The sequence below is a fragment of the Carcharodon carcharias genome, chromosome 7 (assembly GCF_017639515.1).
Source record: "Carcharodon carcharias isolate sCarCar2 chromosome 7, sCarCar2.pri, whole genome shotgun sequence".
NCBI classification, from domain to species: Eukaryota; Metazoa; Chordata; class Chondrichthyes; order Lamniformes; family Lamnidae; genus Carcharodon; species Carcharodon carcharias.
The window spans coordinates 13,760,573-13,783,385 of NC_054473.1; the positions used below are offsets into that span (position 1 = coordinate 13,760,573).

The window sequence follows — 22,813 nt, forward strand, 5'->3', positions numbered from 1 at the left end:
CTGTCCTCCATGCTTGCTATGTTATTGGACTAGTAATTTGGAGGCCCAGACTAACACTCCAGTGACATGAATTCAAATGTTCCTGTGGCTGAAGCAATTTAAATTCAATTAACTAATAAAATCAGAACAAAATGCTCGTCATTAATAATGATCACGGAACTACTGGATTGTTCTAAAAATCCACACTTCAATAATGGCCCTCGAGGGAGGGAATCTGTCATCCTTACCCAGTCAGGGACATGTGACTCCAGACCCACAGCAACGTAGTTGACTCTTAATTACCCTCTGAAATGGCCTTGCAAGCCACATAGTTGTAGCAAAACACTACAGAAAAGTCAAGAAAGAATAAAACCAGCACTGACCTCGGCACCAGGAATGAGAAAGGAACACCCAACCCAGTCAACCCTACAAGGTACTTTTCACCAACATCTGGAGACTTGTTCCAAAATTGGAAGAGCTGCTCCACAGACTAGTCAAGCCTGACGTTCATATGCACTAAATCATACCTGACAGTGAGACTTAATCACCAGGTGTGGTGACAGAGTGGTATATAGTCAGGAGGGAGTGGCGGTTCAAGAAGGCAGTTCATCACCACCTACGCAAGGCCATGAGGGATGAGCAATAAATGCTGGCACAGCCAACAAAGCCCATGAATGAGCTTTTCTAAAAATGTATTTTTTAAATCCTTGGCATTGACTCCAAGCTCATGAACTCTCATGGCATCAGGTCAAGTTTGGGTAAGAAAACTTCCCACTGATCACCACTTACCGCAATCACTCAGTTGATGAATCAGTGCTCCATGTTGAACACCACTTGGAAGAAGAGGGTAGCAAGGACATAAAGGGACTTCAACACCCATTAGCAGAGTGGTTCAGTAGAAACAATACTGACTAACTGGCCAAGTCCTGAAAAACAAGCTGCCAGACTAGACATGTAGTGTAGTGACATGACATGTAGTGAGAAAACCAAAAAGGGGGAGAAACACAATCTCATCCTCACCAATCTACCTGCTGCAGGCACATCTGTCCACAATGTTATTGGTAGGAGTGGCCACCAGACAATTCTTGTGGAGACCAAGTTCCTTCTTCACACTGAAGACATCCTCAAAAAAGTGTTGTGGGGCAGTACCACCCTGGCTAAATAAGATAGACTTAGAACAGATCTAGCAGCACAAAACTGCGCATCCAAAAGGCACTGTGGGCCATTTGCAGAAGCAGAATTGTATTGAAATACAATCCATAAACTCATGGTATATCCCTCACTGTACCATTACCATCAAGCCAGGGGACTAACCGTGGTCCAATGAGAAGTGCAGGAGAGCATGCCAGGAGCAGCATGATGGAGACAGAGCTAAGCAATCCCATAATGAACGTATCAGATCAAAGCTCTGCAGTCTTGCCATACCCAGTCATGAAAGATGGAGGACAATTATACAACAACCAGAGGAAATGGCTCTAAAAACATACCCATTCTCAAATGATGTATTCTAATTGTAAGAAAATTTGAGAAAAAAAGAAATTTGTCACAAAAAACACAATTACACAGAAGCAAATATTTCTCTCATTGAGCACATATAGGAATTAACTCGGGATAAAATATCAGCACATCAAATGTTTCAAAAAATGCAGCTAAAATTCAGCACTGTAGAACTAAAGGAACAAATTAATAAATCTAACTATAGCCAGAACATAATCTTTCTCCATAAAGATGGAAAGCCCTAGCAGATTTAGATAAAGGTTTCACTTCAGCTACATCCTAGCTATTAAATCTTCCTTATGCTCTAATCCAAATCGCTCTTGTCCTTCAACAATGTTGCTGATATCATTTATAAAACCAAATGCTCAAATGGGTCATCTTACAGCATTAATTCATCTAGGTATGCCAAGGCTCTTTCCTTTAATAATAAATTATAACCTAAATTAAATAAATTGGGTTTAATCTAACATTTCTGTAGTGCAAATCCAATCTGATGTGGAAAGATTAAAAATCAGTGCAAGAAAAGCTTACCTGAAACCCTTCGGTTTAATCTGTTAATAATTGGTGCTGTAAGAAAAAAGAAAGAAACAACATTATTTATCTTCAACTGAATTTAGCATTTTTATGCAAACTCAATACAGCAAGTTAACTTATTTACAATAATACATGTCATTGCATCTTGGAGTTGGGTGGTTCCATATAGCAAATGAGTAAGCACTCCATGCTACGAGTTTTATCATGGACTTTTTTTATATTGAATAGTTAACAGGTTACATGCAAGATTTTAAAGTACTGTCAAGGCCTTGGTATGTGAAGTCAAAACCAAATGGTCCATGCTAACTTCCTCAATTCCAAAGGCAAACAGTAGAAAGCAAATACTGTGCATGCTGGAAGTCTGCAATAAAAACAGAAAATGCTGGAAAAACTCAGCAGGTCAGGCAGCATCTGTGCAGAGAGAAACAGAGTTAATGTTTCAAGGCTGTATGACTCTTCTTCTTTAAAGTGTTCACTGTACATTAGTGTCAATACGTCCATATTGAAACAGAGGATTCAAAAGCATCAATACATTAATTTTCAAATTATGTTGTTCCCTTGGTGCTGTACAAAAACCTACACAAGCTTGTGTAGGTCTTGTGCAAAATACGTGTAATGTGGAAGAGGAGACAGCCCAATATTTATCTTCTCCAAACATCTACTTCAGAGATTACGACTGGGAAAAAACACTGTTATTCTCCTAATAGTAATTAAATATTATAAATGTATATTTAAGACAACAAATATACACTCTGGTTCTGTAAATGCCAGCATGGAAATCACCTGAGAAAATGAGGCACTAAAATCTCAATGCAAGGTTCATATTTAATAGTTCACTTTTTAAAATATCTAGTTACAAAATTGAATTTCAGATTAGTCTGCCTGCTGTACGTCAGAGAATCAAGACCTCACGCTGTATATTTTCATAAAATATATATATCCTCATGGCTAATTTATAAAATTTTAAAAACTGGACACTGACCTTTTTAAAATGGCTGAAGTTATGTCTGTCAGTGACCCTGAACAAAAGGAGATAATCGACAGTTTCGAAGAAGCTTACACCTCATTATCTCTAGACAAACCTTAACGACACTCCTGTGGGCTGCAGAGACCAAATTCAACGAGAACTATACAAAGGCCATCTGCATTTCAGAACCCAGGCTGGCCAACCAGAGTCTAACAAAGAACCCTGCAACCTTCCTTTGAATTCTTAATGGCTAGGACATTTAACATTCTCGGGGACCCAAACGAGGAATACACATCCTTTGTCAAAGATGGTGTGGAGAGATGGGAGTCGTGTGACATGACCTCTAACTTGAGGAACCAGTTATACTGTCTTGCTGTACTAAAAAACTCAGTCTGTCATTTTTACCATCTACAAGCAACCGCACAGAAAAGGAAAACAAAAACAGAATTACCTGGAAAAACTCAGCAGGTCTGGCAGCATCGGCGGAGAAGAAAAGAGTTGACGTTTTGAGTCCTCATGACCCTTCAACAGAACTGTTCTGTTGAAGGGTCATGAGGACTCGAAACGTCAACTCTTTTCTTCTCCGCCGATGCTGCCAGGCCTGCTGAGTTTTTCCAGGTAATTCTGTTTTTGTTTTGGATTTCCAGCATCCGCAGTTTTTTGTTTTTAGCACAGAAAAGAAGCTCCCTCCAGGTTTGAATGGCTGGCCCCATCTACACTGTTTCAACTGGAGCTTCTGTATCATTGCCTACAAGACTGATTCATCTCTGCGTGCTTATCTCATCATGGAAGTCAACTCTACTGGAAAAGTGAATTATCCAGCATCAGTCAAGTCTGCCAACCTCAATGGAGGTTGACCTTTGATTCTGGACTCTGGGATACACATGAAACAAAAGTTATTTCTCTGTGGCCTTTACCCTGTAAGTCTTTCTTTCTCTATCCCTCTTTACTGTATTTGTGCGCAGGAGGCTATGTAGCAAACCCCCTCCCATGTTTTGAGTGTGTGAAACTAAACTAACCCTCTCAGTATATCCTATCTCGAGTTTTCTGTGGGGTTATCAATCGAAAACTGGATCACACCAAACTGAAGGGTTGGGAAACACGCCACCACTTATAAAGAGGGAAGCAAATCGAAACACCTTTCTGTTTACTGACAGGTGGAGGGAGGAGAAATCAGGGCCGTTTAAATTAACCCCCATCCTGTCCATAACACTGTAAATATCAGTGTTTGTAAAGTAAAGCTTCTGTTACCTCCTCAACAAGAAGGAAATAATACTGGCACTGAGATGAACATGAGAAGCCAAGATGATACGAAGTATCCCATGGGATTCATTATCAGTTGTCAATCAAACCTAAAGCTACAGGTCACTCCACCTGCCCTATTAAAAGAAACAATTATTAGTGCTATACTATGGAAGCAGGTATATATCAATTTGCTTTCATTATGAATAGTATGGATTTTAATATTAGAATTTAAATTTTCTGGAATTCTGATTACTCAAATACCATCAAATCAGCCCCATATTCTGCACTACTCTAACGGAGAAGTACCAGATTTTCCAGCAGTAAAAAAACTACACACGCTAAAAATCTGAAATTCAAATAGAAAATGCTGGCAACACTACAGGAGGTTCTGAGATAAGATAGCTAGGTTAAAACTTCAGTAACCTTTCATCAGAAGCTTTGCTTCATCTTCATATTACTGGGTTGCACCCTCAATTTCCTTCCAAATGTATAAAGGCCAACACTGCGATTGTAGGTCCTATACCTCTTCTAATAAAACTTAGAATTTCTTTCACTTTTTTCATGCCCTTATCAGCCCAAGATGCTGCCTTGAATGGCATGTGAATCTATTAAGCCCCATATTCACACGTTCTTCCACAACACCAAGCCTACTCCTGTTTAGAACAGAACTGCTGCTGTGATTTGCAGATCTGTTACAATCCCAGGCCAGGCTCCTAAATTTTATTACAATCCAGTTAGGGACTAGTAACGTCTTTTGTTAAAACAGACTCACCAAGTTACTTATCAAGAAAATAAAGCCACCAGATTCCACAATTTTAAACAAGAAGAAATTTTACTATCCATGAGTTATAAAGCAAACAATCAACACTATCTATCGCATACTCTAACATCCAGACTTAACAGAAGGTAAACATAAACTAACAGGCAAACTGTGGTTGAACGCAGAAGAAACTGCACATTAAATGGCAGACAAATCCCCCAAATTTCTCAGCAACCCACCCAGATGCTAGTCATCACTGTGAGTCACAAAATTCTTTAAAACTCTGTCTTCGTCTCGAAGAATTTCAGGACCTCTCCTTCAAAGAGCTAGCCTGATACCCAGCTAACCGCAACTCTACTGCAACAAAGTTCCACAGGTACAATCCTCATCCAAAAGGCACACTAATCTACATCACTCTCAAATCTGTTCCCAGGTCCAGCCTTCTAGGTCTCCATTTCCAGCTGAGCTGACCTGCTACTGCGTTTGTCAGGCGATACTCTAGCATCTAAACACAGGCATGGTTCCAGCTCCTCAGCCATGCTGCTGTCAACATCTGCCTTTCATGGAGCAGCCAAATTTACTTCAGCTTCACTTGAGCTGACATTGACCTTAGATTTTTTTCTGTGCCCCAGCACCCCAGCTGTGCTGCTACCAACAACTGCTCCAGGGCTTTTCTCTGAGCCCCAATGGAAAGTGTAGTCCTCATCTCCATGGCAACGTATTGTGGAGCGCCAACAACAGGAAACACTCTTGCTGTCAGCCCCCACTCCACTCTATGCATTTGTGCTAGAGCCCCAAAAACAGATTTCCTTACATATCAAAATGTATTATTGTTCACTTACTGAAATTGAATTCCATTTGCTATTTTTTAGCATACATGCAAGTTGAGGGTAAAACCTGTGTACAGCTCGGGGAAAACAGCAGTTTATGTCATTCAACAAACATCACCTGTAACAACAGATTAAAAGCAAACTACTGCAGATGCTGGAAATCTGATACAAAAACAGAAAATGCTGGAAAAACTCATCAGGTCTGACAGCATCTGTTGAGTGAGAAAAACAAAGTTAATGTTTTGAGTCCATATGACCCTTCTTCAGAGCAACAACAGGTTGCTTTTGCCACTGGTAGTGTGAAGGGAAGGAAAACCTGACAGGGATCTCCAGGCCATTTCTACTCACATTTCACAAAATTTAAAGTAGAACAGTCTCTCAACAAATATCTTGACATGCAAAAAAACAGAACATGAACAGATTCCCACCCAACAACATTTGATGTTATCTGGGGAACCATCTCCACATCCTCTCATCCTGTTCCAAATGCTCCATAATTTTTTTAAACAAAACATAACTACTGTTCCAGGAAATACACACCAGCTAAATCAGATACTGGCAATGAGTTCACAGCCCACAGAAACAGTAAATGCTCTTGATTTATTACAGTTCTAACAGTTTCCACCTCTCCTCATGTACATTTATGCTTATCAAGATGAATGCTGTCAGTACTGGGGAACAGAACACTAGTTTGGTGTATTCGTGTTGTTGTTACGTTGTTGAACTAATAATCCAGAGAACGAGTTCAAATCTCACCATGGAAGTTTGAGAATTTGAATTTGGTTTAAAAAAAAACTCTTAAAAATGACCATTAAGCTGCTGGATTCTTTACAACAATGTTAGTATTTTCTTTTAGGGAAGGAAACCTGTTATTCTTAATCAGTCTGACCTATGTGATTCCAGTCCCAAACTCATATTTGATTCTTAACTTCCCTTTAAAATCATTTGGCAACCCATTCACTATTCACTTGTATCAGGAAAATTAAGGATATGCAAAGAGCTGCCTCAACCAAGCGTAGTGTCCCGAGAATGAATATTACAAAAAATTCCTGAAGATGCACAAGGAATAAAAGCGTTGTAATCCTGTCCATAGAGAGCATGTAGATAAAAAAATACAGCAAATCTTTTGCTGCAATTTTCTGGAAGTATTCCATTATAAAAGATTGACCTTGATAAATTTCTTAAACACTAACATATGTTAATTAGTTCCTTTATTTGAAAAATGTTTAATAAAAATTGAGTTTTCATTCAAATCTTGCATAAATCAACCAGTGTTATTATTCTCCACGAACACATCAACACACTTCTTCAATTTGAATTTTTTTTGTTCATTCATGGAATGTGGGCATCTTGGCTAGGCCAGCATTTATTGTCCATCCCTAACTGCCCTTGAGAAGATGGTGGTGAGCTGCCTTCTTGAACCACGTCTAGTTAGCAGCAGTCATGGATTTGGAAGATGCTATCTAAGGGGGGCTGGTGAGTTCCTGCAGTGCATCTTGTAGATTGTACACACTGCTGTCACTGTGCGTTGGGTGATGTCAAGCTTCTTGAGTGTTGTTGGATGCTGTTGATGTACATGGACTTTCAAAAGGCATTTGATACAGTGCCACGGACTTGGGAAAAGCCATTGCTCGGAATAAATGGGGCAGTAGCAACGTGGATACAAAACTGGCTGAAAAATAGGAAGCAGAGAGTAATGGTCAATGGAAATTTTTCAGGCTGGAGAAAGGTTTGTAGTGGAGTTCCCCAGGAGTCAGTTTTAGGACCCTTGGTTTTCCTGATATAAATATTAATGATCGAGATCTTGGTGCGCAGGGGACAATTTCAAAGTTTGTGGATAATATGAAGCTTGGGAGTGTTGCAAACTGCAAGGAGGACAGTGTGGAACTTCAAAAGGACATAGATAAGTTGGAGGAGTGGGCAGATAGATGGCAGATGAAGTTCAATGCGGAGAAGTGTGAGGTGATTCATTTTGGTAGGAAGAGCATGGACAGACAATATAAAATAAGGGGTGAAATTTTGAAGGGGATGCAGGAGCAGAAAGACTTGGGTGAATATATGCATAGATCATTGAAGGTAACAGGACAGGTGGAAAGAGCAATTAATAAAGTATACAGTATCCTGGGCTTTATTAATAGGGGCATAGAGTACAAGAACAAGGAGGTTAAGCTGAACTTATATAAGACACTCGGTAGACCTCAGCTGGAGTAGTGTGTACAGTTCTGGGCGCCACGTTATAGGAAGGATGTGAACCCATTGGAGAGAGTGCAGGAGAGGTTTACAAGAATGGTTCCAGGGATAAGAAATTTCACCTATGAGGATAGATTGGAAAGGTTGGGACCGTTCTTCTTGGAGAAAAGGCAGCTAAGAGAACATTCGATAAAGATGTTCAAAATCACGAGGGGGCTGGATAGAGTAGATAGGGGGAAACTGTGCCTGCTTGTAAAAGGGTCAAGAGCGACATGGCACAAATTTAAAGTGATCTGCAAAAGAAGCAAGCGTGACATGAGAAAAAGCATTTTCCACGAGTGGTTCAGATCTGGAACGCACTTCCTGGAAGTGTGGTAGATACAGGTTCAGTCGAGACATTCAAGAGGGCATTAGATGATTATCTGAATAGAAACAATGTGCAGGAGTAGGGGGAAAAGGCAGGGCAATGGCACTAGGTCATAATGCTCATTTGGGAACCGGTGCAGACATGAAGGGCCAAATGGCCTCATCCTGTGCCGTTAAGATTCTGTAATTCTGTGATATTAGCTCAATTCCTCATATGTGATGTTAAGATGATGTAAATATCACCATTAGGGTGTATGATACATACATTTTGAAGCTCCTTAAACTCTTGAGGAAACTGAAAACCATTACACTCTTGGATAGTCAAGCACAAAAATATGTAAAACATTATTTGCGTCATCTGAGCTTTGAACAATATTTTTGAATACCCAACAAGCTGCAATGTTAATGTATCAGGGTGATTACTGGTCATTGAACAACTCACAAGTAACAGAGGCCTCACCATTTCCTACCTCAATTTCTAATGAGACCAATTTTTGAAATTTGCACAACCCAGGCATTTCAAGGCATTAATTATCAATATAACACAGATTTAAAACAACTATAAACCTGCAAACTAATTTATTTCCCAAATGCTGACATACACAGTTGTCATTTTAATTTAGTAGGAATCAAAACAGATGATAACTTGCCCTGACTGTAGAAAGAGTTTACTTTACGAACTTGAATGATTAGTAATTGACAAGCACTGGCGGAACAAGCTTAATTAATTAGCTAAATTGCACATGGTGGTGTCACAGTGCGTTACTCTCTATTATGTTAGTGCCTATTTTAAGGCAAAATATACAGTGAATGGCAAGAAGCCCTTTTTAAAACTTTTTATGATCATAGTAATTTCAGATTGGATATTATTAACTCATTGTTGCCTAAGAAATGGCTCACTGTGTGTGAATGGAAAAATATACATGGAAAGCTTAGCAGAAATCCACACAACCTTGCAATGGTATAAAAGGGACTGAAATAACTGAAATGATTATGTAACTGATTAATTTTCAGCTGCATATTAAGACTATAGTTATGCTTTGAGAATGTACAAAGGATACGATGGGATTGAGTCAAATTGGCCGCTACTGAATTTACTAGCTTAACCCTTATGTTCCCACACAGGTCAAGTGAGTGAAAAATAGTAATGGTCAATTCAGCTGTGCAGGCAAGCGGTTAAACAGAAAAGCATTCCTAAACGTAGAATATAGGCCATAAAAGGACCAAAAAGCCTGTAATTATTGAGGTCAGGAAGCATCTCAATGGTATCAATATGTATGATTATCAATATACTTGCAGGGCAGAACACATTAAGGAAATCTTGAAATTTCTTCTGATTTCATGAGGTCATCATTGTAGTTAAGGGAGCGCGAAGCCTTGAAACAGTGTGAAGATGCAGTTGTGTGATGCTCATCAACCATGTGGAATTTTTTTTTGGGGGTCCTGTAACAGTCAAAAAAGGGCATTTTGAAACAGTTCATAGGGACTCCGTCCATGAGAGTTGACATCATCTTTGACCACTCACAGAGTTGACCATACAGGGAGTAACCAATCTCTGACTGCCACAGGTTTTTGAACATATGTACAGCGGGGTATAAGCAAGCTCTACTTTCCCTTTGTTCACTATTGTTCAGCTGGACGTTGGCCAAAATGTCAGAAGTCACGTTTTTCCCAAGCATCTGATCAGCGCCCTAGGTGTGAACAGGGTCTAGGGTAATGCAAGTATTGTTCAGGGAACAAGTAACCTTTAGTCTCCTGGCTAAGTTAAAGACAGAAGGCTTCAGTGAAAAAGACCAGCAGTTTTTCTGTCAGTTAAGGTAAAGGGTTGAAGAGATTGAGGGGCAAGGCTGAGGACTGTGTGAACAATTCAGCTTTCTGAGTATCATCCAGACAACTCGATCTCATAGTTTAAAGTAAGACAGGGAGCTGGATGAAAGAGGCCAGTTTTAGCTTAGAAGGTAAAACACAAACTGGATTGAGAGGATTCAGCATCTATGGATTATTTATTAAATGAGGATACAATTGAATTGAATTAAATCAGTTTGTAAGTTTTGGTTTTCATTGATGGTTCCTGCATTATGTTGTTTGCCAGTTCATCAGCTATCAGTGTGCTATTCATATCCTTGTGATTTTGAAACATAGTTCAATAAAATTTGTTTGAGAATTTTATAATCCTATACCTTTACCACCATCACCGTTCCAGTCTGAACCCTAATAACAGCTCAAGTGCTACAATGGTTAAACTTTGCCTCATCCATAATGCCTCATTTAACTTAAACTCATGCTCTATAGCTACCGGAAGAAAATGCTCTCCAATTGGTCTCAAATCAGCACCTTTCTGGTAGTTACGGGATAATTAATTCTTCATCGAAGATTACTGCTCACAAATGTGAGTCAGAAATGAGATGTCAAAAAGCTTAGATTGACCATGCTTTGCATGCAGCAATGTTTTAAGCTCAACTTAGAGATAATGCCTTTTAAAAATGATGATATCTAGAGGTCTTGTTTGATATAAACAATGGGATAAACTAAATTATGACCCTTGGGAACAACGACACATTGATTTTAATACAACATACTCATTAAAAACCACTATTCAAAAAAACCTTGGTTCACAATTTTCCATGTACTTTATGATATAGAGATCCTGCCTATGGGATACCCGTTCTAAATACACTGCACTGAAATACTGAAAAATTGTCATTTCCAATTTATACTGCATAAAGCAAATTTCAATCAGTTCATATCACTTCTGAAGAAATTACTTTCAAAAAATGATATCTGGAATCATATTCCCCATAAAATCAATTTTCATACATTGGGATTCATTATATACTGCCCCAAAAACATCAGGGAAAAGTGAATGAACAATGAATGAAGGCAACACTTCAGAAATATATATGAAAAAATGAAAATGTTCAAAGGCCAATTCTAAACATAATCCTGTCATATTTTTGAATTTTCTTGATCATCTTTCTACAGAAAGAATTTGTAAGAGGTGCTGTGGTTTTAAAATCAATAAATATTGATAAAAATAAATATTTTTATCCACCTGCCCCTCTCCCCTTTTCAACAGCATAAAACCCATCACATTTCTACCTCTCAGCTCTGAAGAAGTTATGTTAGAGTCAAAACGTTAACTTTGTTCCCCTCTCCACAGACGCTGCCAGACCTGAGTTTTTCCAGCAGTTTGTTTTTATTTTAAATATTTTTCAGAATATAAAAAAATCTGACACAAAGGTTGTTAATAGACTAACCAAAAGCTGCTTCTCCCAGAGACAAAACAATGAGTAGTTTGTGAGTATTCAGAAGATACCTCTTACCAGTGTGTTGGAAAATTTTTCAATCTCAGTTGATCCATGAGGACAACCTTTTGACACAATGGAGAGGCTTTTAAAAAAATCATAACAGACACCAGAAATCAGTGAACTTGCTGCTGTCAGGTTAAAAAAAGCCATGAGGCAGCAGGAAGTGAGACTCGGGTTGTGGGGCAGGGTGCAAAAGTATTAACCTATTAAAAGTTAGATAAAATACTTCACTGAAGTGACTCTTGTGTCACAGTTTCTTCACTTTATGCCATGGTGCCAATATAAGTTGCTCCAATTGAACTAAGCAACTCTGATCATACCTGCTGCTCTGTGCATGTCACAGTACCTGGGAACAAAGCAATTCAAATCAAAATTCACCTCATTTCATGATAACTTGGTCTACTTTTGGAGATACTGAATAAAATATGGATATCTAGTTCAGGTCACAAGGGGTTCCCTCCTGCTGTTTTCACAATTCCCACTATTGTATAAATAAATAAAAGGTCATTGTAAGTCCAACTCCCATAAAAGAAAGACACAAAATTACTTGTGGGAAAAACTAAGCTGAAGCAAAACAGGTATCCACAGCAGACATGAATTCTTAATACCAATATTCAGAGTATCCCTGTTGATCAGTCAAAATAAAAGTTAGATTCTGAATCCTGCTGCTTCCAAAAAAGTGCCATCAAAAATGTTGCTATTGCTTGTGTCTACTATTCTTATTTCCCTTATATTTTATATCTTGTTTCCCTTGGTGGAGAATTCTGGAACAGGAGACATAGATTCAAGATAAGTGGCAGAAGGTGTAGGGGGGACATGAGGAAGAACTTTTTTTACACAGAGGGTAGTGGGTGTCTGGAATTCGCTGTTCAAGTTGGTGGTAGAGGCAGAAACTTTAAACTTTTTTAAAAAGTACCTGGATCTGCACTTTAAGTGCTGTAAGCTGCAGGGCTATGGGCCGGGTGCAGGAAGGTGGGATTAGAAAGGGCACCTGGGTGTCCTTGGGCTGGCATGGACAAGATAGGCCGAATGGCCTTCTTCTGTGCTGTAACTTTTCAATGGTTTCTATTACTAGGTCTTAAACTTAGAATCACAAACTTCTATAATTTGCTTCTAAAATGTATTCGTTCATCTGGCAATTCAATAGCCTGGAAGTTGTCAGGTTTTTGATGGTGAATTGTGTTCACCGTGATCAGCCCCCAAGAATCTGACCAAAACAGAATTTAGCACAAGTTCCCACTAACATGGAAATCCTGAAATTGCCATCTATCATTCAATGTTCTGCCACAGACTGCACTATGGACTACCCCATCTGCCCTTCCAACCTCCACAATGCCTACAGCCAGCAGTCAGTGAAATCAATTATCTGGCAAGAACTTCCCATTTCCACTCTAATAGCACTTCAAAGTCAAGCCTAACTCAATGAAATATTAAGTTTTTAATGGTGATCTGAGTAATGATGACTACTGAACAATTGATCTGACCCTGAAAAATATGTAGTATGTTGTTAAATTTCTTCACTATGATTAATTAGTACATTTCTAAAGCCAGAGTTTCTGGAATAATGCAAAAAATTAAGTCTGTTCATGATATTTCAGCTTCCTAACCTTTATTTTGTTCTATAATTTATTTTTAAACAGGATAATTAATAGACTTTTTAATTTCCTGGTTTGTTGTCTGAAAATTCTTACATATGATTGGTTCCTTAGGCAGCTGATATTATAACTGTAGCTCAAAGCTGGGAATCAAACAACACTACACTCAATAGCAGGTTGACACAGGTAAATTTCTCAACAGGGACACAGCTTGATCTCTCAGCACAGCTTTCTTCAAGATTATAGCAATTGCTGTCACTTCGCTATTGAATAGCAAATTATGGGACCATTCTTATTTTGTGGACACCAGTTGAGGAAGACTATCAAGTATTGTTGTGATGCCCTCTACAGTCAAATGGCATTCTCATGGTTAATGATCACATAAAAATAACGGCCATTCAAGAAAGATTTGCATCACTTGTGGCCTTGCCAACCACAGGACGTACTGCAGTCTGTAGTGGGGAGGCAAAGGAGAAAAGAAAACTTCCAAACTTTAATATCTTTAAACACTCAAATTTCCAGCTTTCAATCCCAAGTCTAAGCTGCAACTGGCCTCAGGCCTCATGATCACAGAGAGTGCAATGGAGTGGTTGAAAATTCAGAGTTCCTATTTTTCAGTGACAATATATGCATAAACTGAATCCACCACAGTTTAATAGCCTGCTAGCAGTCAAAAGTAAAGGTACCTTGAAAAAGTTAGCAAACATCTACCAGTACTAAAGAAGCTACTTCAGCATTATGTGCAGGATAAAACTGAAGGGAGAAAAATTTACAAATCAAGACACAAAACAATCAGCGAGGAAAATTGTGGAAATATTTACTTGCTGCTCGTTTGCTCTGTGACATCTCCACTCAATTTAAAGCACCCAATTCAAGTTCTCATTAGTTGTTCCAAAGAGTGAATTCCATTTTAAATTAAACACTTCCACAACTGCACATTTTGTCCTTTACCTCCACCTAGAAATGTATTATCCTGCTTCTGGTAAATCTGAAGTTTCTATAATGAAAACCATATCCTCGGTTTTCAGTCTTAAATTATATTCAACCTCAAACTCACATTTGGTAATTGTGCATATCTTAAATATTAAATACCCACGTTAACCCATTGTTGGGGAATATCCCCCTCCTTCTTCAGGTTCCATGAACCTGAGAAGACATTGACGACCATGGACTTCCAATGGGTTGGTCCATGATTATGCTTGACAAATTACTGCAGTGCTTTGCCATTGCCTTCTGCAAGTATGGCTGACCAAGAAATTCTCCTGCTTTTTACTGTCTGCCTTCAGGTATACTGGAAGGATTCACAGGCTGATAATCAACTTGTTTGGCTACGTAATGCATGGCCATCAAGTCCTGAAGTGAGACTTAAACCCTGAGCTTCTGGCCCAGAGGTAGGGACGCTACCACTGCGCCATAAAACCTCGCTCATTTGGTAATTGTGTGAGAACAAATCTATTAGGTGGTCCAGCAAAAGGTTAAATTATGTCACCTAAAAGTATTTTAAAAAGCGCCCTTATAGCTCAGCAAGTTTATCCAGAAATAAAAGGGGGGAAAAAAAAATCGATAAAGCCTGGAAGATTAGAAATACCGTATATTATTTAAATGGAGAGAGATTTCAAAACTTGGTGGTAAAGAGGGATCTGGGTGTCCTGTACATGAATTACAAAAAGTTATTATGCAAGTAATGATGAAGGCAAATGGAATGTTGGCACTTATCGCAAGGGGAATGGAATATAAAAGCAGGGAAGATTTACAGCATGTCAAGAAGATATAATGTCTATAACGTTACTGGAAATTATTTTAAAATAGAGTTTAGTGGTGTCTGTGTCTGTGTGTGTATCTTAATTGGATTAAAGCCAGCTGGTCTAGAGGCTTTGATGTATGGAAGAGAAGTAGGTTTGAAATGGTAATTAGATAAACACAGGGAAATAGGTGAGGTGTAAAGGGGACAATTTGCATTTTTAAATAAACCATTCAAAAGAGCGGGTGAAATATTACAACTACCCAGGTGAAGCTCAGAAACAATGTGTTTATTTTTTAAAAGCTTACTAGTAAAGTGGGGATGATGAAAGGGTTTTGTTAGAAGATTTAAAGTTTAAAAAAAACCTAGTGACAATAAGAATCTGCATTCAAAGAGGAAAATATGTATAATGGAAGAGAAGGCCGTTCGTAAAAGGAGGGATTCTAAAATCTAAAGCCTCCAGCCTGTAAGTCTCACGTCTGTCTGCAAGGGCCCAGAGCTGAAAGAAACTCATTTGAATGCAAAACAAAAACAAAAATTGCTGGAAAAACTCAGCAGGTCTGTCAGCATCTGTGGAAAGAAAGACAGAGTTAACGTTTTGAGTCTGTATGACTCTTCTTCAGAACTAAAGTGTAAAAATGTGGTGAAATTATATACTGTTTTTGGGGGGGGGGGGGACGCGCGAACAGGTGAAGCTGGATAAAAGGCCAATGATAAGTGGAGGCAAAGGAGAGATTGCAAAAGGTGACAAAAGGTCAAAGGGGTGTTGATGGTGGTGACACTGGCTAAAGGAAGTGCTAATGGTGCGATTAAGAGTAGAAAGCAGAATGAGCAAGTGACAGATGGCCCTAGTGGGGGTGGAGTGGGGGGAAGGGACAGTGTGGGGAAAAAAGATTGAAATAGGCTAAAAGGTGGGGATAAAACAATGAATGGAAATACATTTCAAAAATAATAATGTGGGAAAAAATATATATATAAAAATTTAAAAATAAATATTTGAATTAAGGGGATCAAAAAGGGGTGAGGATGGAGGAGAGAGTTCAGGATCTGAAGTTGTTGAACTCAATGTTAAGTCCGGAAGCTGTAAAGTGCCTAATCAGAAGATGAGGTGCTGTTCCTCCAGTTTGCATTGAGAACACAACTCTCCAGGGTGTGCTTTAAATGCGACTCTCCAGGGTGTGCTTTACCAGGGGTCTGTTTAAATCTGTGTGTTTAACTGTTGCCTTACTGGGGGTGTTACTGAGAGTCAGATTAATTAGGGGAATTTTGTAGTTATTATAGTAGTAATTTTGTAGACATATGTATGTGCTTACAATCTTTTTTGTATTAATAAATGTTTAATTTAATTTTATAAAAAAACCTTGAGAATTCCCTCTGGGATTTGAGCAACTCAGCCTTTACCATCAGCTGTGTCATAATACAGCAGCTGTACAGGGTGTTGGTGAGACCACATCTGGAGCACTGTGCACAGTGATCTCCTTATTTGAAAAGGGCTATAACCGTGTTACAAGCGGCTTAGAGAAGGTTCACCTGACTCGTTCCTGGGATGAAGGGCTTATTTTATGAAGAAAAATTGAGCAGGCTGGGCCTATACCCATTGGAGTTTAGAAGAATGAGAGATGATCTTATTGAAACATGCAAGATGCTGAGGGGACTTTAGTGTGGATACTGGGCTGATGTTTCCTCTTGTGGGACAGGCTAGAACTAGGGACCACCGTTTAAAAATAAGAGGTCTCCCTCTTAAGATGGAGATCAGGGGTTTTTTTCCCCCCTCTCAGAGGGTCAGTAGTTGGAATTCAATGCTTCAAGAAAGCATTGGAGGCTGGGTTATTGAATTTATTCACGGCTGAGTTAGATAGATTTTTGATAGACAAGGGAGGCAAGGGTTATGGGAGGTCAGACAAGAAGGTGGAGTTGAGACCACAATCAGATGAGAGAGATTGCAGAATTCAATGACGATGATGACTGTGAAACTATTGCTGATTGTTGTAAAAACCCATCTGGTTCACTAATATCCTTTAGGGAAGGAAATCTGCTGTCCTCACCTGGTCTGGCCTACACGTGATTGACTCTGCGGTTGACTCTTAAAAAAAAAGCCAGCGACACCCACATCTCATGAATGAAAAAAAAGGGAATGGAATATAAAAGTAAGGAGGTTTTACAGCAGCTGTACACAGTTTTGGTGAGATGACATCTGGAATACTGTGTACAGTTTTGGTCTCCTTATTTGAAAAAGCACATAACTAACTGTTAGAAGCAGTTTAGAGGTTTTATTGAATGGTGGAGCAGATTCAAAGGACCAAATGCTCCAGCTCCAAGGTCCTATGTTCCTGGAACAGGAAAATCAAGTCAAGGCTCAAGTGCAGAACTGTGCTAAAATATCTGATCCCAGCAAGAACACTAGCAAGGCACTGAAATTGGCCTCAGCATCTATGGGTTATGAAGGATAAAACTGCCCAAGAATCCTATGACTATCAAGCAAGCAAGTTCAGGTGGGTGAAGACAGGACTGTGATGCTCCCTCAGCAGCCAAGCCCTGTTGTTAAAAGCCATAGTTTCTTTTAAAATTTGAAAGGAACCTGCATTATCTGGTCATTTGGAAGCTGACTTGGATTATTTTTTTTTATTTAAAAAGGGTCAAAAGTTCACCTTTGGACTGGTAGCAAGCATGCCTTTTCCAAGAAATTAACTAACCGGCATGGTACTTGAGGGGGAAGGGCTGTTTGCTTGTTTGCACTGCAATTATTTTAATGGATGGAAAAAAATTATTTAAAAGCAAAGACTAGTAAGTTAGGGATGAGCTTTAAGTTGGACTTTGTTTTTTTGAATTCAGTTGGGTCTGAACCGAGAAAGTGAAAAGCTGCCCAGCTCACAGTCTCTTTGCCTTGCCTGAAACCATGATTGTCAGTGCCCAGCTAAGTGTCCTCATATCAGTGGAACTTGTCTGTGTTTGGAAACCCAAGAAACTGAGACAAGAAGGACTGATCCAGCTATATTCTCCTGCACACCAAAGCTCCATTGATGAGAACCTCTAGGCATCTACAGGGACCAGCAGCCAGTCTTCACACAAGGGAACTCCAGATCAATGGCGTCGAAACCCTGTGAACTTTTAAGCTTTTTCTTTGGTAAAGTCTATTCTCCAAAGCTCATCTCTGCAGAGACCCCGTTTGTCCTTTGTGCATACGTATATGTGTGTATATATGTGCGTGTGTGTCTGTGTGCATGTGCGCCCACTGGGAAATTTTAAAAGAGATAGATAGCTTTACTTCCAAATTACAATTGTGTGTTAGGCAGTTCTTGCAACTTGTTTAAAAAAAAAGTTTTATTTTATAATAAATCTGAGTTTATTGAAAGAAGCCTGGTTAAAGTTTCTTTTATCCTAGGTCTAACAGTAGCATAGGGGAAAAAAATGGCCATTTTGATGAGTGAATTAAACATTTAAATTAATGGTGCAACATGCAGAGCAGTGGGGGTTACATAAACCGCGCACTCCTCCCAGCCCGGTCATAACACTGTCCATAAATATAAAAGCTAGAACTGTCCCCCTTGGTATGTTTCCCAAGTTCAGGTGACCAGTTTGTAAATTTTACACCTTTCACCATTACATTTTGCCAAAATCCTATTCACAACACCTTCAATCCTTGGATAAAAGCAAAATACTGAGAACGCTGGAAATCTGAAGAAAAGTAGAAAATGCTGAAAAAACTCAGTTGAGGCAGCATCTGTGGAGAGAGAAACAGAGTTAACGATTCAAGCCAGTGTGACTCTAATTCAGGGCTAAAGAGAAATAGAAATGTGATGGATTTGCGACTGCTTAAGAGAGAAAGTTGGGAGCTCAGGAGATTGACAATGATGTCATGGACACAAAACAAAGGGGTTGTTAATGGTAGTGTTAAAGACTAAAGAAGGTGCTGAATGTGTTAATAGCATAACAAGGGTCAGTGCTCTGTGAAAGCACAACATAGAAACATATGACGGATGGCACTGGGGGGGGGGCGGGAGGAGGCAGGGCGGGGCTGTTGGGGGAAAAGGATAAAAAAGGAATAAATATAACAAAATTGGATTTAAAAATGGCTAAAGATGGAGGGGAGAGAGAGAGAGAGAGAGAGAGAGTGAGTGAGTGAGGTGAGTGAGGTGAGTGAGGTGAGTGAGGTGAGTGAGGTGAGTGAGGTGAGTGAGGTGAGTGAGGTGAGTGAGGTGAGTGTGTGTATGTTCATAGTCTGAAGGTGGTGAACTCAAAGTCCAGAAAACTGTAAAATGCCTAAATCAGAAGGTCAGGTGCTGTTCCTCCAGTTTACATTGGGCTTCACTCGAACATTACAGCAGGCCACAGACGGACACATGAGGAAGAGAGCAAGATGTGGTGTTGAAATGGCAAGCGACAGGAAGGTCTGGGGCATGCTTGCGGGCTGAGTGAAGGTGTTCCGTAAAGCAGTCACCCAGTCTGCATTTAGTCTCTCCACTGTAGAGGAGACCATGTTGCGAGCAGTGAATACAGTAGACTTGTTCTGTTATTAACACATTCTGCTATCTCACCTTTATGCCATCCTCAGCACCTTCTTTAGTCTTTAACGCTACCATTAACACTTCCTTTGTCCTGTGTCCATGACATCTTTGTCAATCTCTCCTGAGTTCCCACCTATCCCTGACTTTATTTTGCTGCACCTGCTCCACCCCCTCTTAAACAGTATAAAACCCATCAAATTTCTACTTCTCTTTACCTCTGAAGAGTAATACAGACTCGCAACTTTAACTCTGTTTCTCTCTCCACAGGTGCTGCCAGGCCTGCTGAGTTTTTCCAGCATTTTCTGTTCTTATTGCCTTCAATCCTTGCATTTAGGAGGAAAAGGTTCTAAGACCAGGTAGAACATGGAACTGCTTCCACATAATATTATAATTTAATACATCTGTAAAAGCCAAAACACTTACTCTTCAATGTTCCTTGATGTCAAGGGCAGTCACTCTCACCTCACCTTGGGACTTCAGCTCCTTTGTCTATATTTGAACCAAGGTTGTAATAAGGTCAGGAGCTGAGTGACCCTGGCAGAATCCAAACTGAGCATCAGTGAGCAGAACAAAAACAGAATTACCTGGAAAAACTCAGCAGGTCTGGCAGCATCAGCAGAGAAGAAGAGTTGACGTTTCGAGACCTCATGACCCTTGCTAAGCAAGTGCTGCTTGATAGCACTAATGATAACCCCTTCCATCACTTTACTGATGAGTGAGAGTAGACTGATGAGGCTTTAATTGTCCAGGTTAGATTTGTCCTGCTTTTTGTGTATAGGACACACCTGGGCAATCTTCCACATTGCCAGGTAGATGCTAGTGTTGTAGCTGTACTGGAACAGCTTGTCTAGGGGTGTGGCAAGTTATGGAGCATGAGCCTTCAGCACTATTACCAGAAGCTTGTCAGGGCCCATAGCCTTTGCGGTATCCAGTGTCTTCAAACGTTTGTTGATATCACGTAGAGCGGATGGAGTGATCAAGTGTAGCCAGCTGTTAGGTTAGCTAACAATGTGCTGTATAAGCATAAAACTATTGTCCTTTCTATGATCCGGTTAATTCTCAAAGTCTGCTAAATTGCATAACATGTAACTTTTTTTAGTTTTACACCTGCCATTGCAAACTGATTACTGAACGCTGTCCATCAATATACATGTTTTGTAGACTAGAATTTGTCAAAGCTGGTTATCAACAAACAATCTGTCAGTGGAATGCGGCCCTCAAACAGCTGTGTATCTATTTAAATGTGAAGGGCACAGCAAAAGATACCATGTCCCAGGCCCATAAAATACTTCCGTTTATGCTAATAAATATCAAGGCTAGTCAGCTCAAGAGCAAAAGTTTTTTCTCTTAAGTAAAATATAGGGCAGAAATTTTTGCGCTGCTAAATGTACTTAGATTTTTTAATCCTTTGCTAAAATAAATTGAATTGATCAGAAGTTTTCTAAAACAGTGCAAATTACAAAAACGCACAAGGAAGCAATATTATTGATGAACAAAACTGACTTGTTACTCATTTTTTGTATGTAATTTTCTGAATTGCCCATCATAACTAGCCAGTACCACTTCTATCCAATTATACTGATGAGACAAGATAACAAGCTCATCACTGAACCATAAGCTTTCCAGGAGATAAGCTCAGTCTTCAGGTGTAGAAATCCCATAATCAAAATCGCAGCATTTTGCTCCCATCATAATTGATGCAGCATAATAATCACCACAGTATGATCATGTAACTGTTGATAGTAGTTTTTGCTCTGGGTGTTGAATGCCTTTGAAAATCCTCATCAAGCTCTAGATACTACAATACTGTAGTACAAGTTTACATGCTTAAGTTCTGGATTCTGACATTGAACAAAGTTGCAAACTGTCCCAATGAGACCTACTTGTATGTGTTCCATGTCAAAGGTTTTGTCAGCGATGCTGTTACAAGCCCCGCTGATGTTACCACTGGACAAACTGATCCCAAAGTGGGAACCCAGCTTGAGAGATTCTAATTTTTAATTTGTTTGTTTAGATACTTGGAGAAAGGCTCCTGAACACAGTCACCGGAGTCAGCTAATGAACTTTCAACAAAGAATAAAACATTTATTTAACAAGAAAAGATGAACTTTTACAACACTCTTTTACCCACAAGTATACCTGTACAGATATATACAGGTTTGTAAGAATAACACAAGTTACAAAAGCTATCTTAAACTCTATTGTCCACAGTAAATACACAGTCCATGTAAATAGGCGCCCTGTGGTCAGACACACCACACTCTGAAACCAAGCGACAGATGCCACCTTAACCAGATGCAATGAATCTCTCAACTCCCCCCAGACACTTGTCACACCTGAGCCGACCAGTCTCACTGAGCTCCGTCCTTCACACGAGTTTCTAATCTCCACTCTACAAGACCTCGCCTTGGAATCTTCTCCCAAACCAATGCTTTCTCTACTGCACCTTCCGCAATGGCTCACCTCCAGGCTTTCAAACTCTCCTTCCTATGTTCCTCTTCCCTGGGTCACCACATACATTCAAGCTGTCTTCCATGCACTCTTTCTCTCACCGACTCAGCATTAACAGTACACCACTGTATCACATGCCCATAGCAAAGAGTTATAGATCTTCAGCCATCTCTTTGGACCTTCTTGCCTCTTGCAAGCTATTCTCACTTTAAATCTGCTTTCTACAGCTTTTGACTCTTTAAATCTGAAGCTTGGAGCCTCTCTGCTCCTCTCTTAACTTGATCAACAGGACCTTTTCCAGGTTCCTACCCTTCCTTTGACTAGAAGGTCTGCTTGGGACTTTCCCCTGTCCCATCACCCTGGATTTTGGGGTCTTTTCTTTAGGTTGGACTGGCTATCTGTACCCTTTTGCTTCAGCCTCTCTCTGGCAGCGACTTTCAGCCATCTTTAGCTTGGGGCAGGCTATTTACCCTTCTTGGTGGCTTCTGTTTGGCAGCTATCTTCAAAACCTGAACTCCAACAGCTTCCAAAACAAACTACTGTTTCTAGCTTTGTGTGTGTCATAGAAGGGACCTGCCTCGCTGGACACCTGTTGCTAGGTAACAGCCCAATTCTTCTACTCACTTGTTAACTTCTTCAGTCATAAACTCTCATTAGAAATGCAAGCAACTTTTTAAAGTGAAACTAGAACTCAGTTTGACCTTTCTTAGCACAGAAACAGAAATACAAATCAAACTTAAACTTTAAAGCTAAAACTAATTCCTAACACCTACAAGTATAACTTACTTAACCTCTATTTCCTAACAGATGCACTTTACCAGAATTGCCAAGTTCATTCCATTCCC

General features: G+C 39.6%; 1 protein-coding gene across 3 annotated transcripts in view; it reads right to left on the reverse strand.

The window, feature by feature from the left end:
* prkar2aa (protein kinase, cAMP-dependent, regulatory, type II, alpha A) overlaps positions 1 to 22,813 on the reverse strand; it is a 331,945-nt gene that overhangs the window by 197,308 nt on the left and 111,824 nt on the right. For all 3 annotated transcript variants that reach the window (XM_041191726.1, XM_041191724.1, XM_041191723.1), the window contains one exon: positions 2,008 to 2,043. In XM_041191726.1, coding sequence (XP_041047660.1) covers positions 2,008 to 2,043 — 36 coding nt within the window. The remainder of the gene's footprint in view (positions 1 to 2,007; positions 2,044 to 22,813) is intronic.